The 26,303-nt window shown below is 39.9% G+C and overlaps 1 protein-coding gene across 1 annotated transcript in view; it reads left to right on the top strand.

The window, feature by feature from the left end:
* Window positions 1-25,256, top strand: part of LOC309496528 (uncharacterized protein) — a 32,536-nt gene extending 7,280 nt beyond the window's left edge. Inside the window, exon 3 of the mRNA XM_082166520.1 lies at window positions 18,941-25,256. Within this exon, the coding sequence (XP_082022646.1) occupies window positions 18,941-20,535 (1,595 nt within the window). The 3' untranslated portion in view covers window positions 20,536-25,256. The remainder of the gene's footprint in view (window positions 1-18,940) is intronic.
* Window positions 25,257-26,303: the final 1,047 nt, after the last annotated feature.

Raw genomic sequence — 26,303 nt, 5'->3', positions numbered from 1 at the left:
CCCCCTCGAAACGACTTCTCTTCTCTTCCTGTCATGTGCTACTTGAGCGCATGGCAACTCCCTTCAAACCGTTAGCCTGCTATGAGCGAGAGATGGAGAGGAGGAGCGCTAAAGTAAAACCCTACCCTCTATTCAATATTCCGTTTCACTTGGAAATACGTCACAACACTGGAGAAAAGTCGTTTGCAACTTTCGGTTCATGCCGACTTTAACACGCTTGAGTTTACACCTGGCCACTTCATGCGTTTTCTCAGATCGGATAGCTATCTGATTTATCAAAGCGATTCCATTTAAACCTGGTCACATAAATGTGTTTTTGCAAAACGGATATAAATCCAATCTTCAATTCCCGTGCTTTAAGCGGATTTGATGGAGTTAACGTCACCGAAAGCAACAGACATGAGCTGCATTTTATTGATCATCAGCTAATCTAAGCTCATCTGCGGTGATGCGTGTTGCAGTAGCATCGTCATATCTGACTATAACATGACATATAGCCTATAACACGCTCACACGTTTATTTTTTAGCATTTTTTGGGAGGAGTAAAATTTACATATGTGGTTTCAACAACCAGATGCATTTACAATATACACAGCTATCCAATCACAGAACACGCATGAAGTGGCGTAAACAGCCCCAATATGTTTTAATGTATTAGCCTACCCTTTAGTTGTTCTAACTCATTGTGTTGACGAATGCGCATGCGTTGCGTCTGAACGCGTTTGTTGTCTTTGGAGCTCCATCGATTTGATTTATAATTGATTTATAATTCTTGATTTTTCTCTTTAAATTCACAACGAACATTTTCTACTTTTCCTCACTGAGAAGCACTGCTGCTCAAACCTCATAGTTACAGCGCGGACTGTTGAGCAGACGCGTCTCAAGCCTATTAGTGATCCAACAACGGATACTCTTATAGGTTACTCCCGTGGATCACGGCTGAACGCGTCTTCTCCACACTCACTTACAAACATTTTTTTCGCCTATCGTGCGTCTACTCTACACCCGTACCACTAAAAAACGGATTATATCCAAGACTTCAGTCATAAATTAGTATTAATAGTGATAGCATCACTGGTAGCGTCGTTGCTAACTTACTGTCCATCTGTTAAAATGGTGAATATATCAGATGTAAGTAGTCTACCTTTTGGTGCAGGTGAGGACACATTTGAGCTGCACGCACTGCAGTCTGAGATGGAAGCTGTTGAGAAACAGATCCACGACCTTTTAGTGAGACAAGCCGAGCTGATAGACCGGCGTTTAGCTTTAACATCACGCGCCGATGCACACAAATCAGTGATTAACGTTACTAACCCGCTGACTCCGACCTCGTCTACTCCGTGCGTTTCTCAGCATCAGTCCCGAGCGCCAAGGTCGTGATCAGCCATGGTCTCGTTCACTCCGGCTCCAACACGCCACCACGAAGCCTGGATGGTTCCACAATGGAAGACGCGAGTCAGTTCTAGACCAAGACTCTCTCCGACCCTCCCGGTTTTTGAGATATCCACCCAAAACCGCTTCTCCTCTCTTCGCGAAACAGAACGCAATGCTGTGATCATCGGCGATTCCATCGTTCGGCACGTACACGCTACGTTAGGTAAAAGTAAGATGCACAGTCACTGCTTTCCTGGTGCTCGTGTTTCTGAAATCGCTGCTCGCGTTCCCGAGATTCTGAACGGTGACGAGCGCATCGGAACTGTTGTCCTGCACGCGGGAGTGAACGACATCAGGCTGCGCCAGACGGAGGTTCTGAAGAAAGACTTCAGGAATCTGATCGATACGGTACGCAGCACATCGCCTAAAACAACGATCATCGTGTCAGGACCGCTTCCCACGTACCGACTAGGACATTAAAAGTTTAGTAGATTATTTGCGCTAAATGAATGGTTAATGTCATGGTGCAATGAGCAGAAACTGCTCTTTGTAAATAATTGGAATCTGTTTTGGGAGCGTCCTAGGCTTTTCCGTGCTGATGGCTTACACCCAAGCAGATTCGGAGCGGCTCTTGTGTCGGATAACATCTCCAAAATGTTAAATACCTTTTGACTAGTAACCAAAAGTCCAAATCATAGTCTCTGCTGCACCAATTTAACTGATATAAATACTAGTGTAGAACATTGCATAGAAACAGTGTCTATTCCTCGTTTAGTGAGATCAAATAATAAATCTACTGCAGGATCTAGGAAAAATCTAATTGTTATTAAAACAGAAAATGTTGCTATTAGTAAACAAAATCAATTTCTAAAGCTAGGTCTTCTAAACATTAGATCACTCACACCTAAGGCAGTTATTGTAAATGAAATAGTCACAGATAATAGCTTCGATGTACTTTGCCTTACTGAAACCTGGCTTAAACCAAATGATTATTTCGGTCTAAATGAGTCTACTCCATCAGGATACTCCTATAAGCATGAGCCCCATCTGATTGGTTGTGGCGGCGGTGTTGCTACAATCTATAAAGATTTTCTTAATGTTACTCAGAAAACGGGTTATAAGTTTATTTCATTTGAAGTACTTGTGCTAAATGTTACGCTCTTAGATGTTAGAAAAACATCCCTATTATCTCTAGCCTTGGCTACCGTATATAGACCGCCTGGGCCTTACGCTGATTTCCTAAAAGAGTTTGCAGATTTTCTCTCAGACCTATTAGTCAATGTCGATAAAGCATTAATTGTTGGAGATTTTAACATACACGTAGATAATCCAAATGATGCATTAGGGGCTGCGTTTACAGATCTATTAAACTCCTTTGGGGTCAAGCAAAACGTTACCGGACCAACTCATCGTTTTAATCATACACTCGATTGAATTATATCACATGGAACCGATCCAACCGATATAGATATCATTCCACAAAGTGATGATGTCACTGACCATTACATGGTAACTTGCATATTATGTACCCCTGTAATATATCATGCTGCGCCGCGTTATCGATCAGGCAGAACAATCCTTCCATCCACCATAGATCATTTTTCAAATTGCTTATCTGATCTGTCTCAGCTGCTCAGTGAACCCAAACAAACAGATGAACTAGCACTATGAGCACCACTCTCTCTGAAAAAATTGGATATTGTTGCACCGATTAGATTAAAAAAGGTCAGAGAGAAAAGTAAAGCACCATGGTACAACAATACTACGCATGTTTTAAAGAGAGAAACCCGTAATTGGTAAATGGAGCGTAAATGGAAATAAACTAATTTAGAGGTCTTTAGAATCGCTTGGAAAGACAGTATGTCATGTTATAAAAAGGCCCTAAAAGCGGCCAGGGCTGAGCACCTCCGCAAACTAATAGAAAACAACCAAAACCATCCCAGGTTTTTATTTAACACCGTGGCTAGACTAACAAATAAACAGATGTCACCTGAACAAAATATTCCGTTACGGTTTAGTAGTAATGATTTCATGAAGTTCTTCACTGAGAAAATAGAAAACATCAGAACCACAATTGTAAACGTTCAATCCTCAATCGCGCCTTATAATTCAGCCTCAGTTATCACCCCGCAAGAACAATTACAGTGTTTTACAACTATAGAACAAAAAGAGTTAAACTTATCACTTCATCTAAATAAACAACATGTTTATTAGATCCTATACCCACTAAACTACTGAAAGAAGTGTTACCTATAGTCGAAGAGCCTCTTCTCAATATTATTAACTCATCTTTGTCTTTAGGTCATGTTCCAAGAACATTTAAACTGGCAGTTATAAAACCTCTCATTAAGAAACCACAATTAGACCCACATAATCTAGCAAATTACAGACCCATTTCAAATCTTCCTTTTATGTCCAAAATACTAGAAAAAGTTGTGTCCGCTCAACTGGGCTCTTTCTTGCAAGAAAATGATATCTATGAAAAGTTTCAGTCTGGTTTCAGGCCGCACCATAGCACTGAAACTGCGCTCGTTAAAATCACAAATGATTTACTTTTAGCTTCTGACCAAGGCTGTATCTCAATATTAGTTTTACTTGATCTTAGTGCTGCGTTCGATGCTATAGATCACACAATACTCTTAGATCGACTACAAAATTATAGTGGTGTTTAAGGACAAGCATTAAGCTGGTTCAGATCATACCTATCTGACCGCTATCATTTTGTCTATTTAAATGGGGAAAAATCTATCATAACTCCAGTAAACTATGGAGTGCCACAGGGATCTGTGTTAGGCCCTCTGTTATTGTCAATATATATGCTGCCACTTGGAAATATTATAAGGAAACATGAAATTAGTTTCCATTGTTATGCTGATGACACTCAGATCTATATTTCGTCACGGCCAGATGAAAACGCTAAATTATCCAAATTGACAGAGTGTGTTAAAGATATAAAAGCTATTTTCTTTTATTAAATCCAGACAAGACAGAGGTACTACTTATCGGTTCAAAAAACCGCCTACAAAACCTCTCACACTACAACTTTAACATAGTAGGATGTCCTGTTACTTTATCCTCTACAGTAAAAGACCTGGGTGTTATACTGGGTGTCTTTTGAAAATCATATTTCATATGTTACAAGAACAGCCTTTTTCCACCTTAGAAACATTGCTAAGCTACGTAATATGCTATCAGTTTCTGATGCAGAAAAGTTAGTTCATGCATTCATGACCTCGAGACTAGATTACTGTAATGCTTTATTAGCCGGTTGTCCTGCATCCTTAATAAACAAGCTACAGTTAGTCCAAAATGCCGTCGCTAGAGTTCTTACTAGATCAAGAAAATATGATCATATAACACCAATTTTATCATCATTACATTGGTTACCTATAAAGTTCCGTATTAATTACAAGGTATTGCTACTGACTTATAAAGCCCTTAACGGCTTAGCTCCAGTCTATTTAACGGATCTTCTATCACCCTATAATCCATCGCACTCTTTAAGATCGCTAAATTCGAGACTTTTGGTCATACCTAGGATATCTAGGTCCACCAAAGGAGGGAGAGCATTTTCATATTTAGCTCCAAAAGTCTGGAATAGTCTTCCTGATACTGTTCGTTGCTCAGACTCGCTCTCCCAGTTTAAAACTAGATTAAAGACGCATCTCTTCAGCCAGGCATTCATATAATACTTTTAATCTTACAGTTAAATCCGACCTCTAGTTCATAAACGCCAGAGGAGAACTGGCCCCCAACTGAGCCTGTGTTCTCCCAAGGTTTTTTTTTCTCCATTAGGTCACCTGATGGAGTTTTTCGGTTCCTTGCCACTGTTGCCTTTGGCTTGCTCAGTTGGGGATATTTGGGGATATTTCATTTAATTAATCAATCAACAATACTATTGATCAGCATTACCAAACGTGGACGTTTTCCACTTGAAACAAACATTGATGTATTATTTTAATTTAATACTGTGAAGCTGCTTTGATACAATCTGTATTGTGAAAAGCACTATATAAATAAACTTGACTTGACTTTACTGTGTCAGTAATTACTGTGCTGCTGATTTCTGATTTGGGAGTGATTTGTTAGATATTAGGTGATATTAGATGTAAAAATATTGGGCTACCTTATTAAAGGGATAGTTCGCCCCAAAATGATATTTAAGCCATGATTTACTCACCCTCAAGCCGTTCGAGATGCATATGTCAATCTTTTTTCAGACGAACACATTTTCAGTTATTTTAGAAAATGTCTTAGATCTTTCAGTGGTTATAATGTGAGGCAATGGGGTCCAGCTGCTTCAAGTCCGAGAATGTGCATGCATCCTTCACAAAAATAATCCACCCGGCTCCAGGGGGATAAACGAAGGCCTTCCGAGGGTAATCCTTGCGGTTTTGTCGTCAAAATGTACATATTTAAAACTTTATAAACGAAAGTAACTGGCTTCCGGTGGCGGTTGGTGCGCGTTCATGGAGATCGATGCTGGCGTATGACGTAGGACGTAGCGTAGGAAGCGTCGTGACGTAGAACGAACGTGACAGCGCAGCCAGAGAGCAGAGCAAAACAAAACTCTACGTTCGTTCTACGTCACGACGCTTCCTACGCTACGTCCTACGTCATACGCCAGCATCGATCTCCATGAACGCGCACCAACCGCCACCGGAAGCCAGTTACTTTCGTTTATAAAGTTTTAAATATGTACATTTTGACGACAAAACCGCAAGGATTACCCTCGGAAGGCCTTCGTTTATCCCCCTGGAGCCGGGTGGATTATTTTTGTGAAGGATGCATGCACATTCTCGGACTTGAAGCAGCTGGACCCCATTGCCTCACATTATAACCACTGAAAGATCTAAGACATTTTCTAAAATAACTGAAAATGTGTTCGTCTGAAAAAAGATTGACATATGCATCTCGAACGGCTTGAGGGTGAGTAAATCATGGCTTAAATATCATTTTGGGGCGAACTATCCCTTTAACCCTCTGGGGACCAAGCTGTTTTTGGGGTCGTTGAGATGTTCTGACATGCTCTGACATTTGTGCTTTTTTCAGTTATTTATAAACATGTTAATGGCAAAGGTGTAAATTCACTCTATATAGCACAAACAGGGCTACCATAATATGCGAGCAACGTGTATGTAGATGTTTGTATTTTTAAGAGAATAATGTTTATGCGTGGTTATTGGAAAAAATTTAAATGAAAGTTGCTGATTTAAGAACACAAAACACATATTAAATATGTGTCCACAAGACTTTTGACTAATTGATGTTGTCCCTTTGAATTCTAGCTTCAAAATTATGTGAAAATCATCCTGCCTAATTTTTCACATAAAACACTACATTGATTTAAACATTGTAAAACAGTTTTTTTGTCAGAAGAGGTTTATGCGTGGGAGTGGTAATGGGTCATCAATATTAATGAGATTCAGACCAGGGGTGTGACATAGACGCTCCCCCAAGTGCTAATGGGCCATCAAGTGAGGCAGCCTTAACAAAGAATGAGGAGATTCAAATGTTTTGTTTTTCAATCTGTTTTATTATAATTTTGTAAAAACAAAAGTAAAGGCAGTTGGTAAATATGTACTTACTCTTTCTGATTTCTGACTGTGTTGCTAAGCGCACTCCGAGTTGCAGGCGGAGGTAGTGATGAAGCTACATTCCTTTTAAAAAAGTTGAAGAATATTATTACATAAATATAACTATAGTAGCATTAGTCTATAATGAATAACTGATGTAAATAATTTTAGACGCGTGCAATAATGCGTGTCAATGGGCCATTACCGGAGAGGCACACCGCAAACATTAGCCTAACACATTTGTGCACTTCATTAACTGGGTATATTTACACATTTCAGCACATTTACACACATTTACAACTGATATTTGCGAGCATGCATCGTTAATGATAATGAGGCAGCATTTATATAGTCAAAATATAATCTAAACACCTACTAGGCCTACTTTCTAAAATAATTTCTAAATTCTATCTTTCATACATAATGATCTAAACATATCATTTACTGCTAGGCTACACATACAAATACAAATTTTCTTAACCAAGGGGTGTAGCATATGTACACAAAAAAAACAAAACAAAACATTTTTGACGTTGAAATGGTATGAGATATTAAATTCATGGTATAGATATGCACTTTCATTAGATCGTGTTGAATATAGGTAGATATCAAATGTCAATACTCTGGATGGCAAGTCCACCCAGTATAATATGTAAGCTCATGTTTTGAATAGCTTGTCAACTAATGCAAGTAAGAATAAATACTTACTCATCCGAAATTCTATCCACGGCTGGATCAATTTGCTCTTCAAAATACAAACGGTCGTCATCAGAGTAGTCGCGCTCCTCTTCTGATGAAAATCTGGACTCTTCGTCGCTAGTATCCAGGACGAGCTGAAGGGCTTCCGCACCGGTGTACCGTGTCATCTTCCCAACGCGCAGGTGACTGAATGATGAAACTTGAAGCGTTTAATGCATTTGCTTGGGGGCGTTTACCTGTTTTGCATAGATGGCTTAACACATTATCTTGTGAATAGCGCGCTCCGTGAGTAGGCGTGAACGAATTAAAGTCAATGAGCTCGTAATGAGCTCGACTGGAATCGCTCTCTTTTTATACAGATTACAGAAGCTGATAATATTTGTTTTTTAAATAAATTACTTCATTTAAAAGCTGCGATCTCAAGCTTTATGCCCGTGGGTCTGTTTGCCTGTTTGACTGAATTTTCGCGGAGTTATAGATCATTTTCGAACGCGTTTCAAATGGGAGTTTACTGACAGAGAGAAGGCAGAAATCGCATCATGTTAAAGTTTCTTTATTTGTCAAAAAGCAAAACACTTTATTTTTATTGTGAGTATACAGAAAAAAAATAGAAACTGAACAGGATCGATTGATGTATAACACGAAAATTAAAGATCAAAATTAACAGAGCATTTTGTGTTTATTTTTCATTGCTAAAAAAAAAAACGAGCAAAATGCGCGGGCGCGTTTTTGGTCCCCAGAGGGTTAAAGGTATATTGCTCTTAAGTTTACAGACCTGTGTGTTTTGTATCACTAGTGCAGTGTCCGTGTCCGTGCTGTTCTGTTGTTTATTATTAATTCTGAATTATTCAACACTGCACTACCTTGTGAAGTCGATTGGATGAACGGTTCTCGAAATAATCAAAATGCAAACAGACAGACAGACACAGAGAGATTCCTGCCTTTTATTAGAGAGAAGAATATGTTCAGCCCCCTCCCTCCGAAGCTTCGAATATTCGATGTTGATTCTTACCGAAGCTTCGAAGCTCAAAAAAATGGTATTCAGACCAGCCCTAGATACAGTGAGGAAAATAAGTATTTGAACACCCTGCTATTTTGCAAGTACTGCCACTTGGAAATCATGGAGGGGTCTGAAATTGTCATCGTAGGTGCATGTCCACTGTGAGATACAAATAAATAGTTAAAAAATCATATATTGTGATTTCTGGATTTTTTTTTTAGATTATGTCTGATACAGCTGCAAATAAGTATTTGAACACCTGTCTATCAGCTAGAATTCTGACCCTCAAAGACCTGTTAGTCTGCCTTTAAAATGTCCACCTCCACTCCATTTATTATCCTAAATTAGATGCACCTGTTTGAGGTCGTTAGCTGCATAAAGACACCTGTCCACCCCATACAATCAGTAAGAATCCAACTACTAACATGGCCAAGACCAAAGAGCCGTCCAAAGACACTAGAGACAAAATTGTACACCTCCACAAGGCTGGAAAGGGCTACGGGGAAATTGCCAAGCAGCTTGGTGAAAAAAGGTCCACTGTTGGAGCAATCATTAGAAAATGGAAGAAGCTAAACATGACTGTCAATCTCCCTCGGACTGGGGCTCCATGCAAGATCTCACCTCGTGGGGTCTCAATGATCCTAAGAAAGGTGAGAAATCAGCCCAGAACTACACGGGAGGAGCTGGTCAATGACCTGAAAAGAGCTGGGACCACCGTTTCCAAGGTTACTGTTGGTAATACACTAAGACGTCATGGTTTGAAATCATGCATGGCACGGAAGGTTCCCCTGCTTAAACCAGCACATGTCAAGGCCGGTCTTAAGTTTGCCAATGACCATTTGGATGATCCAGAGGAGTCATGGGAGAAAGTCATTTGGTAAGATGAGACCAAAATGGAACTTTTTGGTCATAATTCCACTAAACGTGTTTGGAGGAAGAAGAATGATGAGTACCATCCCAAGAACACCATCCCTACTGTGAAGCATGAGGGTGGTAGCATCATGCTTTGGGAGTGTTTTTCTGCACATGGGACAGGGCGACTGCACTGTATTAAGGAGAGGATGACCGGGGCCATGTATTGCGAGATTTTGGGGAACAACCTCCTTCCCTCAGTTAGAGCATTGAAGATGGGTCGAGGCTGGGTCTTCCAACATGACAATGACCCGAAGCACACAGCCAGGATAACCAAGGAGTGGCTCTGTAAGAAGCATATCAAGGTTCTGGCGTGGCCTAGCCAGTCTCCAGACCTAAACCCAATTAGAGAATCTTTGGAGGGAGCTCAAACTCCGTGTTTCTCAGCGATAGCCCAGAAACCTGACTGATCTAGAGAAGCTCTGTGTGGAGGAGTGGGCCAAAATCCCTCCTGCTGTGTGTGCAAACCTGGTGAAAAACTACAGGAAACGTTTGACCTCTGTAATTGCAAACAAAGGCTACTGTACCAAATATTAACATTGATTTTCTCAGGTGTTCAAATACTTATTTGCAGCTGTATCATACAAATAAATAGTTAAAAAATCATATATTGTGATTTCTGGATTTTTTTTTTTAGATTATGTCTCTCACAGTGGACATGCACCTACGATGACAATTTCAGACCCCTCCATGATTTCCAAGTGGGAGAAATTGCAAAATAGCAGGGCGTTCAAATACTTATTTTCCTCACTGTATATCTAATTTTCCTATCTAATGATTTTCCTTTTGTCTGGTTTGGCCTACGTCTTCTGTTTTGGATGAATGTTTCAGACTTGATGTTGACTTGACACAATCATATGTGTAGCATGTTTAGTCTCTATAAACTCCAGTCTTCGTCCCCCATTTGTTAATTCACATTACGTTTTGCTAACTTTGTGAGGCATTGGTATTATAAGACTCGTGAAGATTCTTTTCGTGAACACCCAATCAAATTACATATTAAAATGCCCTGCTAGGAAAAAAAAGTCATAAAATCTCCCTCCAAAGGGAACATTTCTTATTGGCTCACACACCCCCAGAGGGTGTGACATCTTCACGCTTTAAAAATCACTGATCACAAGATCAGCTCTCTTACACCTTTTTACCTCTTGGCTCTCTTAGCCTCCTAGCCTTTTAGGCTCTTACTCTCTCAGTCCCTTTCTGAAATCTTAATGTGAAGATGATGCTGAACTAGAAGTCCCCCAAGGACCCCCAAGTTTGTGCCAGGCTGCGGCCTTGTCTTTTCATTCATTAAAGATCTTCTGACTCCCACTGGTTCTCTCTCATCAAGACCACATCAGCAAAGATCAACTGGAGCCTCAACAAATTGCATCAGGACAGTTTAACCCCCTGAGGTCTACGGTATCGCCGGCGATACCAGCTCGCTTTTTTTTTGTCAATGTAAAAGAAACTCATAAATACTCTGTTGACTTTGATTTTCCATAGGAGTTTCATACATCAATCGATTCTGTTAAATGTGTATTATTTTTGTGTATACTCACAATAAAAACAAAGTGTAGTGCTTTTTGCCAAATAAAGAAAAATAAACACGAAGCGAGTTCTGCCTTCTCTCTGCCAGTGAAGTCCATTCTGAAACGCGTCCGAAAATTAACAATAACTGAGCGAATACTCAGTCAAACAGGCATACAGAGACACAGGCATGAAGCTTGAATTTTCTTCTTTTAAATGAAGTAATTTATATAAAAAACAAATATTCTAATCTTGTGAAATCTGTATTAAAAGAGAGCGATTCCAGTCGAGCTCATCTCATCTCATTACGTTATAATCGGCCCCGCCCACGGAGAGCGCGCGCTATTCAAACGCAAATGACTGAGACGATCCCATACAAACTGTGAACGCCCACATATCAGCTCGAGAAAACACATCAAGTTTATTCAGATAAGTGTAGTTGTCTACACTGTCTCGCAGCGCTGTGAGGAATAATAATAATGGAAAACTTACCTCAGAAGTGCTGGTATTTCGAGGAGCAACGGATGGAATAATGTAGTAAGTTTTTTTTTTCATTCTCAAGTAAATCGCGTTTCTGTGTGAATGAATGAACGGCAGAGATGCGCTGTTTACCACAACTCGCAAAAAGACGGTTTAAATTTGAATTTCGTTTCTGTGTGTGAATAAATGATCTGCTTTTAGCAAACTATTTTGCTATACTGAGTAAAATCGATTGAAATTTGTTGAAATAAAATGTATTTGTATAAGCAACGTATTAAACTGCAAATTAACATTTATATTCCAATAATAAAAACGAAAGACCTATGTTACAGACATATGAAAGACAACATTTCGTTGATTAGTTTTGGATAGATTACACATTTTTACTGTAAAATATCTGCCACCTCAAATATGTTTGCCAATTTTTGCTAATATGTTAAACATAGTATGTTTTGTCAATGTAGGCTATATTCGAAGTTTGAAATATGTATGATAAAATGTATACTTTAGTTTTTACAAAGAAAGATTACACTTCAATTGTTGTTGTAATTGTAACCTTTTTAATAAAAAAAATATATATTTACAAGGTAGATGTAAACAAATTTTAAAAGGTAAATATAAGCATTTTCTTTAAATAATTTTTATTGTGTTTTATTATTGACAAATTTGGGGAGAGGATACATATTCCAAAACTGAAAATACAGTATGAGAATTAACTGCACAATTAATAGACATGTTTTCCTTGGATATTATACAATTTGCAAGCAAAATTTGTAAAAAAAAAAAAAAATTGACATGCTTCCAACTGTGAACCAATTTGGTAGAATATATATATATATATATATATATATATATATATATATATATATATATACACTGCTCAAAAAAATTAAAGGAACACTTTGAAAACACATCAGATCTCAATGGGGAAAAATATCATGCTAGATATCTATACTAATATGGACTGGGTAATGTGTTATGAACGAAAGGATGCCACATCGTTTGATGGAAATGAAAATGATCAACCTACAGAGGATTGAATTCAAAGACACCCCGGAAATCTGAGTGAAAAAATGATGCAGCAGGCTTGTCAATTTTGCTGAAATTTCATTGCAGCAACTCAAAATGGTACTCAGTAGTTTGTATGGCCCCCACGTGCTTGTATGCATGCCTGACAACGTGGGGGCATGCTCCTAATGAGACGACGGATGGTGTCCTGGGGTATTTCCTCCCAGATCTGGACCAGCGCATCACTGAGCTCCTGGACAGTCTGAGGTGCAACCAGGTGATGTCAGATGGACCGAAACACAATGTCCCAGAGGTGTTCTATTGGATGTAGGTCAGGTGAGCGTGGTGGCCCTTCAATGGTTTCATTCCTTCATCCTCCAGGAACTGCCTGCATGCTCTCGCCACATGAGGCCGGGCATTGTTGTGCACCAGGAGGAACCCAGGACCCACTGCACCAGCATAGGGTCTGACAATGGATCCAAGGATTTCATCCCGATACCTAATGGCAGTCAGGGTGCCATTGTCTAGCCTGCAGAGGTCTATGCGTCCCTCCATGGATATGCCTCCCCAGACCATCACTGACCCACCACCAAACCGGTCATGCTGAACGATGTTACAGGCAGCATAACATTCTCCACGGCTTCTCCAGACCCTTTCCTGTCTGTCACGTGCTCAGGGTGAACCTGCTCTCATTTGTGAAAACCACAGGGCACCAGTGGCGGACCTGCCAATTCTGGTGTTCAATGGGAAATGCCAATCGAGCTCCCTGGTGCTGGGCAGTGAGCACAGGGCCCACTAGAGGACGTCGGGCCCTCAGGCCACCCTCATGAAGTCTGTTTCTGATTGTTTGGTCAGAGACATTCACACCAGTGGCCTGCTGGAGGTCATTTTGTAGGGCTCTGGCAGTGCTCATCATGTTCCTCCTCGCACAAAGGAGCAGATACCGGTCCTGCTGATGGGTTAAGGACCTTCTACGGCCCTGTCCTGCTCTCCTAGAGTAGCTGTCTGTCTTCCTGGAATCTCCTCCATGCTCTTGAGACTGTGCTGGGAGACACAGCAAACCTTCTGGCAATGGCACGTATTGATGAGCCATCCTGAAGGAGCTGGACTGCCTGCGCAACCTCTGTAGGGTCCAGGTATTGCCTCATGCTACCAGTAGTGACACTGATCCTAGCCAAATGCAAAACTGGTGAAAAACAGTCCGAAAAGATGAGTAGGGAAAAAATGTCAGTGGCCTCCACCTGTAAAACCATTCCTTTTTTGGGGGTTGTCTCACTGTTGCCCATCTAGTGCACCTGCTGTTAATTTCATTAACACTAAAGCAGCTGAAACTGATTACCAACCCCCTCTGTTACTTAACTGACCAGATCAATATCCCAGGAGTTTAACTGACTTGATGCTATTCTCTGATTAAAAAGTGTTCCCTTTATTTTTTTGAGCAGTGTATATATATATATATATATATATATATATATATATATATATACTGTATATATATTGCTCTTGCATTCTTTCTTGTGGCTATAGGTGACACACCTGAATGAATGGCTCATTAAGTATGCGGGCCCCATTGTCTCCTGAGGTGTGAACCACTACATATGCATGATGCTGTTGAATGGTTGACGCCCCTTGCGCATATTGCCTTTACAAACAAAAAGTGTTTTACAAGATTTAAATCAATGTATTGTGTTATGTGAATGATAAGGGCAGGATGATTTTCACATCATTTTGAAGAAAAAATTCTAGGCAAAGACATCAATTAGTCAAAAGTCTTATTGACACGTATTTAGTATGTGTTTTGTGGCCTTATTTCAGAAACTTTAGTTTTTAGTTTTTTCAATAACCATGCATAAACATTATTCTCTCAAAAATACAAACATGTACATGCATGTTGCTCACATATTATGGTAGCCCTGTTTGTGCTAAATAGAGTGTAATTATACCTTTGCCATTAATATGTTTATAAGCAACTGAAAAAAGCACAAATGTCAGGGCATGTCAGAACATCTCAAGGACCCCAAAAACCCCTCAGACCTCAGAGGGTTAATGGCGCTTTTCCACTACACAGTACCAGCTCGCCTCGACTCGCCTTTGTTTGGTTTTCCACTGTCTAAAAGTTGTACCTGTACCTGCTTCCAGGTACTTTTTTTCGTATCACCTCCGGCGAGGTTCTGAGCAAGAGCGATACTAAAATGTGAAGTGAAAACACGGCAGACTGCTGATTGGTCAGAGAGAATCGTCACTGTTCACTGTATCATCATTGCATGCGCCAGACGCGATTTCCTCCATAGTCCTGTGTGTTTGGGTAGCGGGTGTGTGTCGCGTAGAAGATTACGTCACGGCAGTCTCCTGCGGCGTCGCTATGACGACCAGGTACTATTGTGGAGCTACTACCTGCAATGGAAAACAGAGCGAAAAGCGAGCCGAGCCGAGGCGAGTTGAGCTGGTACTGGTAATGGAAAAGCGCCATAATACAAATGGGTGAGACATGCAAGTATCAAACTTAGTCTCATTATTTAATACATTAAGTATCCTTAAGTATCCTTACTCTTAACCATTAAGAGTAGTTTAACTGGCCCTCATTTATCAATCTTGCGTAGTAACGGGCGTATATGTTGGCGTAAGATTATGCTTACACTCCTCTCACCGCCTGATTTATGAAGCTGTGCGTACCTTTGAAATCCAGGTGTACGCAATACCTGCCCTTGATAAATGCCGCGGCTGAAAACGATCGTCATTAGAATAACACGCCCCTATATATTCAAGTCTCCACTTCCCCCACGCCCTCATTTTACGCCATAGACACACGGAAGACGGCAAAGAAGAGAAACTTGTATGAGCAAATGACCTATCACAATGCATTATTTTACAGCACGTGTTTTGAAACAATTAGCATTTAATTTCGTATCACATCACATGTAATTGGGGTGTACAAGTGATGATGATGTGATGTGGAGTACTATTCATTCACATGAATAATTGCATGACAATTTGTAATATTCTTCTTCTTATTATGATTTTTATTATTAATGACGCTTATTGTTATTTAGAAGAAGAATGTCGTTATTATTATTATTTGTATTATAATTATTATAATTGTTTAAAAGAAGAATGTCATTTTTATTATTTTGTCAGTCTGAATTATTTTTTGGTCATTGAAAGCCTTTCATTACTGAACCCAGTCCGTGCGCACGTAGGTCCGACGCAGAAGTATAAATCAGCCTTAACCCTGGCCTAACCATCGTTTCAAAGAATAGTACGACGGCGAGCGCGTCGAGTATAGAGTATATCGTCCGTTTGGGGAGGTGCGCGTGCAGTCTGCGGAGACTCGCGCTGCGGAGCCAGGCGAAAGTATAAAGCGCACAGGCTCGCAACTGAAGGAATACAAATGCCTACAAATCAAATGCTTTGGTAAAGTCACACAAATTAAACATTGAAGTCCATGTTGCACAAAAATAAACACTGAAGTTTATTACTATATTGTTGTTTTTTTACAGTGGGTCATAATATATCATATCTTTTAGTTTGTCAGTGCGTTTTGTGGTGTTAGGAATTGTTTTTCTGCGCATTTCCGCACTAACTCAAAACGTGCGTGCACCACCTCCTGAGCTGGCGTAGGATTTGAGCGTGCCGTACGCCAACGTCCATATTGATAAATCTCAAAGTCACCGTGGTTTTGGGTGTACGCCAGGTGTACGCTGGAAATTTGGTGTACGCACTTTTGATAAATGAGGGCCACTTTGTCTAGTTAAAGTCTTGTTCATGTCACACTTAAAGTTGTCCATGTCTCAAACTCATATCTTGAGTCAATAATCAGATTTTTGCTCCAGGCTCTTACTAGTACTGCACAGTAAGAAAGACATTTCCCATGCCCCGGAAATGTACATTTCTTAGAATAAATAAACAATTAATACTGAGTGTTCATGGCACCAACAGGTTAATTGATTGTAATATTAATTTTACTACATTAAGTTAATTCTATTAACTGATCCAAATATTCATAATCAACTAAAACAAGTTATGATTGGTTATTAATATTTCTTACAGCTAATTTGCTACAGGAGTAACGCATAGTTGTCAACAGAACTCGACTGCATACACGCTGGAAGTAGTAGAAGATGAAGATGAGGGTAAACGATCTTTGCCGGTGTTGTAAAAATAATTTTATAAAACGGATGGTTCCAGTCCTTGATTCTGATTGGTTGAGCCGCGTTCGAAGCTGTTGTAAATTACTCAACAAACATACACCTGTGACCGCATTACATTATTATTACTGCGCAACGTTTGTGATTCAACTCCGCTCCGCGTCATGCCTTACAATGGCACAGTTCTAAATTCACTGTAGATCATGGCTTCGTTGGGCTTATTGCTTTATAAGGATGCACGGAGTACTTACCAACACGATCATCATTTTTGAGAGAAATAGTAAACTTCCCGACCTCAAATGTTGTGAGCGGGGTTAAATTCGGCTGGCATTCAGGCTGTTGTAAACGAATTCAACCCAAGCACTCTTTGGTGACGTGGATGATTACGATACTGTTGATCATCTGTCCATCATCGCATAAAGCCCGCCCTGACAATTTGATTGGTCCAAACAGCTCTGGTTAGGAGCATAGTTGCTCCACAACAAATCAAGTCCAGACCGATCTTCCCGACCTAAAATGTTGTGGACGGGGCTAAGTTCGGCTGGCATCCAGGCTTCCACCAAGTATGATCGTTTTATCTTTCTGAAATGTGCCCCCAGGGCACTAAATAAAAAACGCCTGGTATTAAGACAAGTAGACGATGTTAAATAAAGGTGTGAACTGACTAAAACGTTTGAGCTTGTCCACTTTTGACCACTTCCAGCGGTAACGCGAGAGGAAAGACAATAACGCGTTATTGCTTTCGTAGTGTAGACACTCATGTGGTCAAATGTGTTCAAACAGCCACAAAAGATGCCTACTGACCTAATGCGTAAACATTATGGGAACCGCGGAGGCCAGACACGATTTAAATGTTGTCGGCTGAAGACCCAAGTTTGGTTTGAAGACAAAAATGTACACACAATGTTCTCTCACCATTCTTGATTTCTAACGCAATTACCGTTTTCTTAGAGGTCTTGCATATATCAGAGTAGAAACGAAAGCTGCTGCTCGCCATATGTTTTCATGTCATCTCTAAAAAGAGTTCATATGTAAATAGCGTACCGCACGATATACGTCACCTTTTCTCATTAATATTCATTAAGCTAGCGACGGTTGCTAGGGGGGTCAAACTCGCGCGTGTCACTCATGCTAGACGCATGTAAACAGTTTACGGACGAGATGTCTACTGAGCTAAACCTGCTAACTCTGTCCGAGAATGATGTCCCCGGTGCCAAATTCACTGGTATAGAAGTAGAAGAACATACAAATATTCAATTGAAGAGATGGCTTGAGTGTAGAGGGCTGAAAAAGACGGGAAAAAGAGCCGACCTGATCCAGAGGTAACGTTAGATTGTTATCGACAGAATTTCTCCCCCAAAAAACATCGCCTTACGCCACTGACAGTGACATTTTGCAGTTTCAACAAGCTATCTTTTACCACCCTATGTCCTGTCTGTCATATATACTATGTCCTCTGGTTGTCTTACGTCTGACAGTTGTTGGGGGTAATTCGGGAAACGAATAAAGAATACATCCTTCATATGTGGACGGTCATAGTGTCTGGAGTCGTTTCTGCAAGTTCCATAGCAGCAGTGTTTACTCGGCATGTTCTTATTTGAGGGATAACCGGCAGAAAACAAGCAGTACTAGCATGAATCATAAGCGAGCGCGCTTCTATGTTGACCCCCTTCCGGTTTACGTTGCTGACGTCACGCGGCCTTGCGGTCTAAAAATAGCACTCGTGCGGCACGCTATTGAGAGCTTCTTTTGTCCATTAGGTTGAAAGATCTGAAAAGCCCATACATTTACCTGCCCATAGACCCTTCCCTTGAAAAAATCAGGACAGAAATGGTTGAAAGTGGACAAAAGATGGATTAAAACACCAGGTATAAACAGGAATGTGTCTCCCTCCTCTACTTGGGATCCATCTTAAAACAGAGACTTTTTTAGGCTGTATTTGTTTAATAGATCAAACCCAATGAAATGATCTTTCAGAGAGCAATTCATAAGTAGCCTGTAAGACATATCATTCCAGGGTAACATGCGTGCTTGTAATTCAAACTGTATTCCCTCCTGCTACCTTTCCCAACCTCTACTTTATCCATTTCCACAGCAGCATATTGTGTTAGAGCACCGCTGCTCAATACTTATACATTGAAACAGCCAAATTTTATCACCATCATTTATCAAGACAGGACGCACAGGTAAACTTATGACACTGGGGTTAATTTGTATTTGTCTCTTTTCACCTTAGACCTGACTGCGTTGAAAGAGGGGAGTCAAGAACTCAATGAAGTGGAAGAGAAGAAACAGTTTGAGATGCATCATGATTTCACAACAGGAGAAGAATCCACACAGACTGAAAAGATAACCTCACGAAAAAGAGCCCAGAAGACCAAATTTAACAGTTCTAATCTAACACAAAAACAAAACCTTAAAATCCACAGAAGAGTTCACACTGGAGAGGAGCCTTTGACTCAAGTGAGAATTTGCACAGAAGAGAAGCCGTTCACATGTGTTCAGTGTGGAAAGAGTTTCAAATTCAATAGAAACCTTACTGCTCACATGAAAGTTCACACAGGAGAGAGGCCTTTCACCTGCAAACTGTGTGGGAAGAGCTACTCACAAAAAGGAAATATGAAGAGACACATGAACAGTCACACTGGAGAGAAGCCGTTCACATGTGTTCAATGTGGAAAGAGTTTCAAATTCAATAGAAACCTTACTGCTCACATGAGAGTTCACACAGGAGAGAGGCCTTTCACCTGCAAACTGTGTGGGAAGAGCTTCTCACAAAACGTAAATATGAAGAGACACATGAAGAGTCACACTGGAGAGAAGCCGTTCACATGTGTTCAGTGCGGAAAGAGTTTCACATTCAATAGAAACCTTACTGCTCATATGAAAATTCACACAGGAGAGAGGCCTTTCACCTGCAAACTGTGTGGGAAGAGCTTCTCACAAAAAGTAAATATGAAGACTCACATGAACAGTCACACTGGAGAGAAGCCGTTCACATGTGTTCAGTGCGGAAAGAGTTTCACACGTGAAGGAAACCTTAATTCCCACATGAGTCTTCACACTGGAGAGAGCCCTAACACCTGCAAAGTGTGTGGGAAGAGTTTCTCACAAAAAGGAAATATGAAGACTCACATGAAGAGTCACACAGAGAAGCCGTTCACATGTGATCAGTGTGGAAAGAGTTTCAGATCTAAAGGAAACCTTAATTCCCACATGAGTCTTCACACTGGAGAGAGCCCTTACACCTGCAAACAGTGTGGGAAGAGTTTCACATTAAAAGGAAATCTTAAGGCTCACATGATAATTCACAATGGAGAGAAGCCAATCACATGTGTTCAGTGTGGAAAGAGTTTCAGATGTAAAGAAAGACTTGGGTACCACATGAATATTCACTTAAGGGAGAACTGTTTTATTTGTCATCAGTGTGGAAGGAGTTTCACAGACAAGAATCGCCTTAAGAAACATGTAACAACTCACACTAGAGAGAAGCCTAACATGTGCCATCACTGTGGAAAGAGTTTCAAATTCGAAGCATTGCTTAGGGCTCACATAAGAGTTCACACCGGAGAGAAGCCTTACTCCTGCCCTCAGTGTGGAAAGAGCTTCACTGCTAAAGGAAACCTTCAGACCCACATGAGAATTCACTCCGGAGAGAAGCCTTTCTCCTGCCCTCAGTGTGGAAAGAGCTTCACTGATAAAGGAACCCTTAAGACGCACATGAGAATTCACTCCGGAGAGAAGCCTTACCCGTGCAATCAATGTGGAAAGAGTTTCAGATTTAAAGGAAACCTTTACACTCACATGAGACTTCACATGTCTTCAGTGTGAGAAGAACTACACATATCAAAGAGATCTCAAACATTTACAAAATCATCAGGGAAAGAAATGGCAGTTGCGAGTGTGAAAGGTTTATGAAATAAAATAAAAATTCCCTGCACATTCACAAGTGATTTAATTAGAATCTGTGTAAACATTTATTTTTAAATTTCAACTTAAAGGGTTAGTTCACCCAAAAATGAAAATTCAGTAATAACTCAACCTCATGTTGTTCCAACCCCATAAGACTTTTGCTCATCTTCGGAACACAAATTAACACATTTTTGATGAAATCTGAGAGCTGGCTCACCCCTACATAGATAGGCTTCTAGGCCATTTCATTCTGCCGGTCCAGAAAAGTTTAACGTGTGGATTACTTTTATCACGGATGGATAGGGTTTGATGGACTTCTAAAAAATATACCCATTGACTCCCACTATAAAGCTTGGAAGAGCCCGTTTTTCTTTTTTTTATTATATATAACTCTGATTGTATTTGTCTGAAAGAAGAATGTCATATACACATAGGATGGCTTCAGGGTGAGTAAATCATGGGCTAATTAAAATTTTTGAGTGAAGTGTCCATTTAAAAGCTCCAGTCCGTAACTTTTTTGGGTTATATCATCCAAAATAAATTTGAGCAAGCACATAACCAGCCAGTGTTCAAAACTCTCTGCTTGCTTTAGCTCGATTCAAAACGGTAAGCTTGTAATAATGTTTTAATTCCAGTGGTACTGGTGGATTTCTGTGGGAAATTCGAGCATGTCTTTGCGTCATTGCGTCACATCTGTACACATAAAGAAGAGTCTCGGCTAGTAGGCTATGAGCGTGAGGATGTTGGAGTTGGAGATTTATAGCCTTTTCTCACTGCACCTGATATATTTAAACTTATCAATTTGATGGTGGATCCAGAAAGGTTCAAACGACAATCACCAGGGACAACTGGAGATTCACCCGTTGTAATGCAAAAGACTTCGTTCGGAAAAAGACTGCAACCGGCCCATGCGAAAACAAGGATAATTTTGTCACGCAATGCTGATGTTGTTAACATTCACAATTTGAGAACAAAGTATAATTTGCTTGGTTTGACGTGATATGACAAGCGATTTAATCAGCGCCATTTACTGCAATGCTTTTTTCCCTTTAGTTGGTCAAAACAAAAGTGGATGTTACTTACTGGTTTAGATTATATTTTCCGGTGAAAATTCTTATGTTGGTCATTGTTACGAGCTCCCCTGTCTAGGGTAGAAGAGAACGAACAGAAATAAATCTTTTAAAGAATCCCCCAAATGAGTGAAATGAAATAAACATCTTCAAAGCCCCTGTCTCCCGTCCAAGCACTGATTCAACACTAGAACCATTTTCCAAATAAAAAAAATACATTTATTTAGGGAACATACAATAACAGTGACCAAGAAAAGTCAAGATTTTACAAGGAAGCATTTAACTTCAGGAGGAGGCTAATGCCAAAATAACAAACAAAACAAGTGTTTTAATAAACTAAATAACCTAAACACCAAAATAACGATGTAAACAAAAGACAATACTAAACCTAACTTCCTCTCTAAATATAAACAGGAGAAAAATAAGTCATTCAAATTAAATGGCGCCAACCTGCCTACAGGGGGAAAACAAATGAAAAGAAATCCTTTAACAGTCAAAACAACACTGCACTGATCTCTCACCTCAGCAACAAGTCTTACTTGGTACACAAGTTCTAAGTTGCTACACTAGTCACATAATAATATATTATTCATATTTGTATTTGACAAAATATTCCTCCAGACACATAAAAAAAGCCTTTTATGAGGATAAACTAAAGATAAAAACAAAAAATGATGTATAGAACAACACTGTTAACTTCAATGATATGAATTACCAAAAAAGTTCTTTAATGTTCTACTAAAGAAAAACTCACCTATATCTTACATGGCAAGACAATAAATATATTATCAGCATATTTTCCATTTTAAGTTACCTATTCCATTAACATGAATAAATCAACCTGCTCAGCAAAGTTTTACTTCTTCCGACTTCCAGTTGGCGAGGGCTCATCCAACAAATTATCACCTTCCTCAAACCAACTCTCCATCTCAATTGCTTCAGCTTCTCCAAGCGAATCGTCCTTTAGCTACAGGTTCAACACTGAATTGGACTCTTTGAAATCTTCTTCACCAAAATCGCCTGACAGGGAGACTTTGGCAGTTACAGTGGGCTGAAAACTGGCAATCCTCTGTAGAAGCCCACACCTCTCACAACGATGAAACTGGCATTTTCCATCAAAGTCTGCCTGCCAGACAGAGCACTTCATACAGCAACGCCGTACACTGACCTCCGCACCAGTCACATGACCAGTCAGCGTTTTTGCTTCGCATTCATCGACTGTGAACAAAACATCCATGCTCTGACCAGTCAGAGCTGACACCTCTTTCATTTCACTTGTACGGGTCGTGGTCAGGTACAAATCCCTGGTGGACATGGTGATGTCATAGGATTGACCACTCACCAGCGCTCCCAGTTGTGTCTCCCACAACTGAAGCTTTATCTGATCTGTGTGATCTGCTATGTAACAGGTTTGCATTTACATTAGCAAAATCAACCGTTTCAGTGGCAGAACTTTTCACTTTCACAGCAGCAACCAAAGCTATGAACAAAGAATTTTATTCATCAGTATTACAACAAATACATGTAAGATCCAGATAGAATCAGTTTAGTCCTTTTTCAAAGGAAAACATAAACCGACACTACAAATGGCCATTAAATCAAACATAACATGGCAACAACAGATCCGAGAACTTGGATGTAAGTGGAATAGGGTATAGGCCATGTCAACTACATTAGGTGCTAATAAAATGCCAATATTCAGAATGTATCAATTTAGTCCTTTTTTAAAGGAAAACAGACACAACAAATGGTAAAATAAGAATTAACATGGCAACAACATGCAAGGTTTATGTATGGGTGAGGCAGACAATCAACTACATTACCCTAAAGTGGGTGCCTGTAAAATGCCATCCTTCATATATTCCCCAAATCATCATATTGATGATGCACTGGCAGCCTTAAAACAATGCTGCAAGTGTTTGCTTCAGGGAATATCTCGGCTGGCTCATTTTCCTGCGGATGCAGAAACTCTAATGTTGCTTCTACTGGGAAACTCAGTCTAGGAATGGAGGTGGATCCTGAAGCAAATGCCAAAACCTGGCTTAGAGTAAGAGGTGAGGAAGCTCCCTCTGAGGAAAAATGAACACAAAAAGGTTATTTTTTATAAAGCATCATTTATGATTATTGTTCTTAAAACTTTAAATATGGATATTTTTTCTTACAAAAACCCATCACTTCATTTCAGAAGGCATTTATTAGCATTTTTTTTTCTACATTCTTAAATCATGACAATTTTGCTACTTGCTTTATCAAGTGTACACTTTAGTTTGAATAATTTTACTGATGTGTTGGTTGGTTTGTGACATTTGGCTTGTACCAGAACATCTTTGTTTTCCTTCATTCATTTTAAACCATAAATTTATATTTGCAGTGCCGCTAGAGCAGGGGTTGGCAAGTAACTTTGGCCGCGGGCCAATATTTTTTTTAGCCAGTAGATGGCGGGCCAGCTACACAGAGTAGGCCTATGGATACAAATTAAATACTCTTATATAAGCCTATAATCACGGAATATGATGGGTCCGTCACTGTCCGTGGATCATTCATTCAATCGTTTATTTTTTATTTTTATTAAAACCAAAAATAAAAAGATGAAAAACGACTTGTTTTTCCATTATTTATTTCCTGAACTAAAATGAAAAAAACGAAAAGTGAAAAAAGTGAAATCGCCGCGCGACTACGGCTGCAGCATTTAGGACTTCCAAAATAATCCGGCGGGCCAGAAAATATTGCTGGCGGGCCAGTTTTGGCCCGTGGGCCACCAGTTGTCGTTCCCTGCGCTAGAGGATGAGCAACCACCCGTGCAACAGCAGCCAGGGGAAGTGCCAGAACATCTGGACCAGCATCCGCCACTGGAGCTGCCCTCAGGGGACGTGGAGCAAGAGCTGCTGACATTAAGGACTATGCTGCCTCAGAAGGATGCTGAAATTGAAGATTTAAAAAAAAATCTGACTCTAACAACACTGACACCAGAACTCCTGCACTGCAGCAATATTTCAAACTATTTCCGGTACTGCACTGGCTTCAGTTACGATCAGTTTAACAACTTGTGCTCTGTGTTTGCTGTGCCAAATACTTATACAGCTCCACAAACCTTTGTCCCATTAACATATAAGAGGGTTGATTGAGAATTAAATAAAATGCCACTACGTCACCAACTTTTGCTGGTTCTCATGAAGTTGCGCCAAAATGTAGACTTAAAGGATCGGGCTTACAGATTTCAGATACCAGAACGAAGCGCATGCACTCTTTTCAACTCCTGGCTCGATTACATGTTTGATGTACTTGATGAATTACCTGAATGGCCACATAGAGACACCATCATCTCCCAAATGGCAGATAAATATAAGATCAACTTTGGAACAACTCTAGCAATACTTGAGTGCACAGAAGTAAAGATTGAGAGGCCAAGTTTGATAGTACTGCAAAGTCAAAGTTTCTCAAACTACAAGTCAACCAACACTCTGAAATCACTGATTGCATGTGATCCACGTGGCACTATCATGTTTACATCGACTCTTTTTACTGGATCATTGTCTGACAAGGAAATTGTTCAGAAAAGTCTCTCATGTCTCATAGCTACCTCAACAAAGGTGATGGTGTAATGGTTGACAAAGGATTTCTCATTGAGAAAGAATTGGAAGAAATTGGACTGAGAGTAAATATCCCCCCTTTTGCTCAGTCAAACAAACAGATGTCTGCCGCTGATGTACACAAAACAAAAAAGATAGCTGCTCACAGAGTTCATGTGGAGAGAGCTATTGCCAAAATAAAGAAATTTCTAAATTGTATCGGGGAGAATACCCAACATCAGGTTGGGCATGTTGTAAGCATGCTCTCAAATTTTCAGCCTCACATATTATAGGCTAGTTATCCTGTATTTCTCTGTGTTGAGCAAGGGATTTAAAATGTCAAAAAGATGGCTCATCTGAAATAATTGTATTGTATGTGTGTATATATGTGTAAAGATTTTTTTGTGACTGGAATAGTTGTATTTGTTGATAATCTACTGTGATTAGCTGTAAGTGTTGCACATGACCTGTGGGGGTCCCGCATACATCATTATGAGAAATGATGTAGAGGAATGCACATTGCTTGAATGTTTTCAAATGTAAATAAAAATAAATTGATCAACTGTTAGCTGTCATAGTCTACTTATGTAGATATGAATATTTGAACCATCTTTCCTCCAAATACTGTGCAGTGTGCAGACTGTTAGTGTATTATTTACCTGGTAACTCAAACCACATCCGACCACATTAGACGTTCCTTTCCCTGTACTGTCACCCTAGCAGCTGTCTGATTGACTAGGTAACTTATTGGGGCCCCGGTCATGTTTTTTATGACATCATATATGTCTGCTCTCACACCTGACTCTTTCCTAAAAAAGGCAGCAAGGTTGTTTTAGGTAATGAATTGCAAAACATGAGCTTCATAGTCACCTCACAATGTTAGTCATACTTGGATATTGTACAGTACATGCAGCATCACAAAGATAAAAACATGCTGTTTCTCTGAGTTCATGAAGAGAATGAAAATAAAACACACAGACTGTTTAACTGCAGAATAAGTACTTTGCCCACCACTGTGTACTGTACATGACCACAACCTATGATTACC

Source organism: Leuciscus leuciscus (genome assembly GCF_965113295.1).
Source record: "Leuciscus leuciscus genome assembly, chromosome: 4".
In the NCBI taxonomy this organism is placed as follows: Eukaryota; Metazoa; Chordata; class Actinopteri; order Cypriniformes; family Leuciscidae; genus Leuciscus; species Leuciscus leuciscus.
The sequence above is the reverse complement of the archived record's forward strand: the minus strand, read 5'-3'. Positions and strand labels throughout refer to the sequence as shown.